Source organism: Lathyrus oleraceus, chromosome 7, assembly GCF_024323335.1.
Source record: "Lathyrus oleraceus cultivar Zhongwan6 chromosome 7, CAAS_Psat_ZW6_1.0, whole genome shotgun sequence".
Lineage (NCBI taxonomy): Eukaryota > Viridiplantae > Streptophyta > Magnoliopsida > Fabales > Fabaceae > Lathyrus > Lathyrus oleraceus.
The window spans coordinates 144,250,265-144,258,414 of NC_066585.1; the positions used below are offsets into that span (position 1 = coordinate 144,250,265).

Below are 8,150 nucleotides of genomic sequence, written 5' to 3' on the forward strand. Positions count from 1 at the left end.
AGGCGATGTTTGTGGTTGTTTACATTTGTGCCCAAGCAGGTGAAGACCTCTATGAGGCAATTGGCGGAACCCAAGGGATATGCAATCTATCCCCCGCTATTCTGTTGAGTCGTCCCTCTGCTCACACGGCTGTGTGTTGATGCATTGGGACACAAACCCAAGATCTTGTGCTGTTGCATAATCGAGTCAGAGTCTTGAGCGTAGAAGGGTCCCTCCATTCTAGACCCACGCTCCTTTGTCTGAAGCTCTCCCTGGTCAGGGATAAGAGTTGTGAAGTCTAATCTTCACTCACCTTTCATCAGCTTCACCTTAGCCCCTCAATGGCAAGGTTAAGAGCTAACCTTACCCCGATACAGAGGCTTGTTTGTTGAGGTTGATATGACCCCTCGACTAAAGCCTAGCCCTGATGTTTGAGCCCCTTGTTGGTGTGTTTATTTCATGTTGTATATGTTTGTGTGGTGTGATTGTATCCCCTAGGTTTGCTAGACTCCGCGTAGTCTCGTTTGCATGTCAATTAAGGTAGCACGGTTCCTTCGTATAGGACTTCCTTTCTTGCTTGAGCTTTCCTAAAACACAAACAAACATTATCCTCTCTTAAGGATACGTCAACTCCTTCTACTACAGGTGAGTAAGTCTCCAAAGGTCGAGCATCCGGTAGATTGCGTAGTGACGTTGTCCACCTAAAAAACACAAACCAACAGGAATAGTTTAGCCGAACTACGGCAACTCTGATTCTCATGTCCAGATGAGATACGTAGGCACGAGAGGCGATGTCTTGTCGAGTTTGACTAACAACTAACACTAATGCTTTTCTCTCGCCCTCGTTGCGATTGAGACCTCCCCTTTCTCTTGCCCTAGTTGCAATCGAGACCCTTCTTCTTGTTGTGTGCTTGGAAGCTGATGTAAGTCCATCGAGTGGCATTCGGGTTCCAGTGTGTGTGTTTTGGTTCGGATGCTGATGTAAGCCCAGTGATTGGCATTCAGGCTCCACGTTTGCCTCCTTGTGTGTGTTTTTGGTTCGGATGCTGATGTAAGTCCAGTAATTGGCATTCAGACTCCACGTTTGCCTTTGCCTGTGTTTGTTTGAGTGCGTGTTAGCCGAGCTACGAATGCTCTGATTCTCCTTCATCCTAAGGAGATACGTATGCATAGGATGCGACATCCTAGCGAGCATGTGTCGTTTCCCTAGTCCGAACTACTTTGACTCTGATGTCTATGCTTGATAGACTAAGTAGGCCCAGGATGCGATATCCTGCCGAGTCAGTCTTGTCTGTTTTCTTGTGTCTCTTTCAGCCTGTGTAGATGTGTGTTTGAGCAGTGTTTTAGCAACCATTTTCCTTCCTATTGTGCGTGGATCCCGTCGAGTACGACGGATGCGTAGGGGTGCTAATACCTTCCCTTCGCATAACCGACTCCCGATCCCATTCTCTTTGGTCGCGAGACCATGCTTTTTCCCAGGTTTACTCTGAGCGTTTCCTTTCCCTCTTTGGGGATAAATAACGCACGGTGGCGGCTCTGTTGTTCTTGTTTTCCCGCCGGTTTTTCGCGTAATGCGACAGCTTCATGCAGCCAATGGGATTCGAACCCTAGCGAAACACAAAGGCCACGGTTTTGCATGGTAAAATATGGATCAAAGCGTTCTCAAAAATATTGAACTTCATCTTCCTCGCGCGGCCAGCCATGAACAGTAGAGCTCAAGAACACTCAAGAACATTTGCTCCAGATTTTCAAAATGAGCATATCAAAACGTAGCACATACATCATGGATCATGAATCAAGGCATGGCTAAGTCTAAATCACCACATACAAAGAGAATCGAAGCCATGAACATTTGCACATGAAACTTTAAATCGACCTAACTCACTCAATATTGCATGGATTTCAATGATTTAAAGCTCAGAACACTCAGCATTGCAAGATCTACAACATTAGCATGATAATTTTAAGAATTAGAGAGATCGAAATTGTGACCTCTTGATGAGCAGCTTTGAAATTCAATGGATTCAGGCCTTGCAATGCTCCAATGCTTCTCTATGATGCTTGTACAGTTGATTGGAAGAGAAATTGAGGATTAATTGTGCACGATTTCAACAAATTTTGGATTCACCATTAATGCTTCATGCTTTGAATGTGCTTCAATTCAGCTCTGTTTCAACCAGTTCCACGTGCAAATCTCCTTGATAATGCTCCAGGATGATGAATCAAGCAAGAGAAATGCAAGTTGTTTGGAGAAAATTGAAGAAATTTTTGAGAGAAAATTTGAGAGTTCTAGATCTAGATCTGAAATTATGAGTTGTTGTTAGTGAAAAACAGTTATGGTTATGCTTATATATGCTCCACTAATCATGTTTAATTAATCTTAAGCCATTTGGTAAATGTAATTAGCAATTTGGGAGTGTATGTGCAAAATTGGGATTTCACCTCTTTGCATGGTGTGCATGGTGAATAATGCACGAATTTCCCTTCAAATTCACTTCAAATGATGTTTTGGAGCCAAATGCAATGGTAGCATGTGCAAATGATGTACAAAATTTAAATTCCACATTTTCCCTCCAAAAATCAAGTGAAATTACAAATATTCATGTGAATGTAATGCATGTCATGTAATGCAAGATTTGGAAACTAGAGGTTAAAAGGAGAATTTAGCAAAAAGAACCACTTGAATTGGAGTTTTGGTTGAGAAGTTATGCCCATTTGAAGTTCCATGTTCACTTTGTCAAGATTGAACCATATCTCCTTAACCACACATGAGAAATTGATGATCTTGGACTTTTTGGAAATGGGAGAGAAAGATCTACAACTTTCATGTTCAACAAAATTTCCTTTGAAGCTTTCTTGATGATGTAATCTTGAGTTGAAAACATTTCCATTTTTGGCAAATTCAAATTATAGGTCACTTTTTATTTTTGGAAAGTTTTGTCCTGACTTTAAATTCTTCAATGTTGATGTTTGAAATGTCAAATGAGACTTGTTTGAACATGAATGAAGTATTTCTACTCACTTCCCACCTCCAAATCCAACAGTTGACTTGTAGTTGACTTTTGTGGTTGATAGATGACTTGGTCATGCACAGATGATTTTGAACCTCAATCTCTTGATGAAATAACTCCAAAATGAAACCCTAGCTTATACAAGATCAAAAAAATCATATGATGACCCCCATCTCATTGAAGACCTCATCTCCTTGAAAATCCCTGATTGGTATAATGCAACTGATTAGGGTTGACCAGAGGTCAAAACCCTAATCCCAAGGAATCTGAGCATGAATAATGAACCATGATGATGATGATGTACCATTCCAATCAAGATAATACTCAACCTCTTTGAGGAACCAAAAAACCCTAATTGAAGCACAAACCCTCAGATGATTGGTGATCAATCCAATAAGACCCTCAGGCTTGCATCCCTTAACCTCTCCATCTTCTAAGAAAGACTTAGGAGGATGACTTGCTCATTGTTTCCACATGGTATGCAAAGATGTAATGCCTAATGTCCTAAAAATGAGATGCAATATGCTAAACTAGTCCCAAGAGAGGAGGGAAAATTTTGAGGTGTTACACATAGCAAACAATTTTAAACTCAATCTCTGTTCAATCAAGCGAAACAAAAGAATATGTTGCACCCGTGTCAATAATAGTAATCAACGGAGTACCATTAATAAAACATGTACCTCAAATGAATATGTTTGAACTAGTAGTCTCTGACCCACTCAAAGAAAAAACTTTCCCTCTAGACTGAACCTTCTTAGGTTTCTGGAATGAGTACTAATTGTGACATGGCTTTTCACAGTTGAAGAAAGTTAGACTATTACTCTTACAATCAACAATAAGATGTCTAGTCTTCCCACACTTGAAGCATTTATTCTTAGAACTCTTGTAGTCATTGGCACGATGACCTGCGATCCCACACTTAAAACACTTTACAGAAGTGGGTGTCTCTCCTCCACTTAGTCTTTTCTCATCTAAGACCCTATGTTTCCCCTTTTCAGTTGGAGCACTATACAATTTCCCACGATACTGATTATTCCCTTTCTTCTCACTAAGACTCTTATAGTAAACATAATGTGTTCTACTATCCTCATCATATATCCTACACTTACTTACCAGCATAGGAAATTTGTGAATCTCATGGTGCCCAATACCTTGCTTGATCTAGGGGCGCAATCCACTTTCGAACTTGATACACTTCGACCCCTTAGCAACCGCACCATTGTAGTATGGACAAAACTTCATCAATTCTTCGATCTTAGCAGCATATTCAACAACTGTCATATTTCCATACTTTAGTTTGAGGAACTCGATATCCTTCTTACTGTGCACACTCTCTGGAAAGTACTTCTCTAGGAAATATGCTATGAACACAACATATGTAATCTCAGTACCAACAGCCTCCAGTATTCCACCAGTCTTCAGGCTCTTCTGACAACATGTGAGTACCGAATTGTACCTTATGAACTTTAGTGAAGGTCATCACTCAAAAATAATCTCAACCTCTCTAAATCATGTATGTACACCCTCTGGATCATATATTCCCTTGAAAGTCGGCGGATCATTTCTCTGAAACTTCCCCAATCCAAAGAACTCATCACCAGCATGATACGGGCTGACCTTGTAGCGCATGAGCCACTGACTCCAAAGCATCGAAAATTGCTTGGTTGTTTCTTCCAGCCATTTCTCTGCATACAAACAAACAAACATTAGAAGAAATAACACATCAATAGTGTACACACACATGTCACATACTAGGGAATAATTAACATGTTAAAAACCTGGCAGATGGACCGACCAGACTCTGATACCACTAATGTAACACAATAAACCCCAAAACTTATATAAAAAGTATTACTCGACAATTTAAGGTGTCACCGACGACCACCATCTAAAACTCAACAAAACATTTGAAATTACACAGCGGAATCAACATACTAAAAATCTTTCAAATTAACTCCATCAATAAAGTATTGAACTTTTAAAACCAAAAACAACATCAACTCAAAAATATACAAATGCCCGCCCCCGATATTACACGACTAGATCACTAAAACGCTAATGTGCAATAAAAAGAAAACTAAAGAAACAAAGAATAGGTCCACAAGCCACCTTCCACAAACAACAATGACTCTACTCCCGAGCCTATGCAAGATATCCATGGAGTACAATATCCAGCAAAGGGGTGAGAAACAAAATTTAATATGAACAGATAAAGAATGCGAAGGTAAAGAAACATACGGCATAACACACATTCAATACACAATCAACATCACCATAATCTCTCTCTCTCTCTCTCTCTCACACACACACACACATACACACACACACACACACACACAACACACACACACACATACATACATTGTGACATGCCTCTTTCAATGACACGACACAATAATGCATGTCCATACAAATCAATACAATAACAATAATAATGTTTACGACCCCTTTCTGACCATAAATAACATGCATTGACACAGAATAGTAATCTCCCGCTCTTAATTACTATCCACCAATTACAACAAAAATGTACACCAACAAATACATAATTAATCACCATATAATCATATAATAACACAAAACAACACTGAATGTATCTCATACCATATACAGAAACATGTAAGCAATACCATTATCATTCAACAATGATAATTCCAACATAATTAATTAATTGAATTCATAAATAATTAATTCACAACGTCAAGTAGCTAAACAATAGTAATACATCACCCCAAACAGCAGAAACACCTCGAAAATCTGAACCGACAATCCATATCAAGCCATAGGGGCGAGGACACCCATTCTGACAGCCTGATGGATAACTCGTCACCCTGGTGATGCCCTCCACCTTCCTATAAATCCCAAACTGACATCATCATGACGACTGGCTTGAAAGATAAGTCTGGGGACCATGACAGTCTCCCCGTCATAACACTGATGCTCGTCAACGTCTCAAGGTGCATGATGGGTAACCTATCATCTGGGTGACGCCTGTCACCTTGCACCAGAAGACATAAATATGCTTTTTTGTCATGGAAGTCCCCTTGACTCCAAATTTCAATCCCCATTCACCCAAATATGCACATAAAAATGTATTATAGGTTATAACATCTTTATAACATGTTATATCACACAATTACACCAAGTAATCATTCAATTTCACCAAAATCACGATTATGTTCAACCTCCAAAAACTCCAATAATGGCATAAATATTACGTACATAAAACAAAATATTATACACGTAATTCAGCATAAGAAATTCAATATTCACACCTCAATTCACCAAATTTCAAACCACACACAATCAACAATAATCTATGAACAAATCAAACAATCCTTAAAGAGAGTAAGGATATTTCTTCTCTACCCTTCATGCTATACACATATTAAATCTCTTTCTTCCCCCTTACCTTAGATTGTTTGAAAATTTTAGATTTGGATCAAGGTTGCTCTTCCCTCTTCAAGTCCTAGCCTTGTTTTTACCCTTTTCTCTCAAAATTCTGTTTTCACGTATTCTTTTTCTCCAAATTCTACTAAATATTATTTATCTCTAACCTAATTTTTAATCTCTTAAAAACTTCACTAAGACACAACTTTACAACTTTCACCACTCCCCTCATATTCTCTATTTTCCTACTTTCCACCCAAAAATCTCTTTTTCTAATTTATTTTAATTATTAATCAAAATAACTATAATTCTAATTATTTTAATTATTGTAATTCTTCTACCACCTTACCAAGACTCTCACTACCCCCACCAATGCCCCACAACATATATAACTCACTATACTTATTTAATTAAAAGCACATCAAATACCAATTAATTAAATAAAATACGAATAATTCAATTAAATAAATTAATCAAATTCCGAGGTGTTACATCCCAAGTTCTAACCACTCACAATTGTTATAAATCTACTAAGGTCTCGAGTCCCCTGCACTTGCAAAAGGAACATGAGCACCTGTATCTTTTTTACCATTACAGGTTTCTAGACCCCAAAAAAAAAGACTAATGAGCTAAAAAAATCAACAAGAATAATGGTCTATTTGAATTAACATATTTGAGCTTACCTAATGACATAAGTTTTATGAGACTATTTATTTGAATTTTTTTATGAAAACAACTTATGTCGTTGCTCATAAGTTGTTTTTAGCTTTTTTTATAAGTTCTCAAAGATAATTAAACTTTATTTTAATATTTAAATATCATATTTCAATTCTAGTTAACAGTAATAATATATCTAAATATGCAACAACAACAACAAAAAAAGATAATAAGTTTAAATTATTGAAAATATTAATAAAAAATTATTTGTATTTACTTATGTAGGTCGGCCTAATAAACTTAAAAGGTTTTCTATGGTGTGTGATGTAGCATTTTTGACTAAATAGGCTTACATAATTGACCTCGCCTGCAACAACAATCTTGATACCCACACCAAACCCACTTCAGCATGATTATCTTTAGAGAATTTCTTAACGCATCCTATATGTTTCTATTGCACCAGACAAATTTCCAAAAATGCCCTTGTTTCCGAAGATGCATCTCGAGACGCACCTCTTACATACTCAACAAGGGTCATTCTGAAAGGCGTCCTGCAAGTTGAGTTATTTTTATTCTGGAGATGAATCTCCAGAACATTTTAATAAATACCTTATTTATTTACCAATTCAATAGAAATTTTGGAGATTCATCTCCGGAACTATGGGCGGGATTTTGAAAGTTTTTGTCACCTTTGCATGTCAGAGCTTTCTGGAAATGCATCTCCGAAAATATTTGATAAAAGAAGAAGTTGCATGATCACATAACCATTGTTGCCATAGTTGGTTTTCAACTAAACCCTTCACCAAAAACTCTCTATTCTCAATCCATTTTTTCACTTCAAATCTCCATTCTTTTGGTTCATCACGTCATACGGAGAAAAAGAAGATAGAATTTCAGGTAAAGATCCTTCATTTATCTCTGTTTTGCTCACATTAATCATGCTTTTTTCTTCGGGACGAGTATGAACTTGTCTGGAGATGCATCTCCGGAAGTTCTTTGTGTTTGACTTCCAGTTCTGTCTTCAGTAGTAGCGCTTATATGTTGTTATATTGTAATTGTTTTCATTAGATACGGTGTACCCCGATTTTTTCCTAAAATAAGTTGTTTCTTCGG

The 8,150-nt window shown here is 37.6% G+C and overlaps 1 protein-coding gene across 1 annotated transcript; it reads right to left on the minus strand.

Moving 5' to 3' along the window:
• Nucleotides 1-3,764: 3,764 nt before the first annotated feature.
• On the minus strand, nt 3,765-7,575 carry LOC127102487 (uncharacterized). The gene is made up of 4 exons (XM_051039855.1): nt 7,551-7,575; nt 4,512-4,675; nt 4,177-4,418; nt 3,765-4,089 (listed from the first exon to the last, which is right to left on the minus strand). The coding sequence occupies exons 1-4, from the start codon at nt 7,573-7,575 to the stop codon at nt 3,765-3,767; spliced, it is 756 nt and encodes a 251-aa protein (XP_050895812.1).
• Nucleotides 7,576-8,150: the final 575 nt, after the last annotated feature.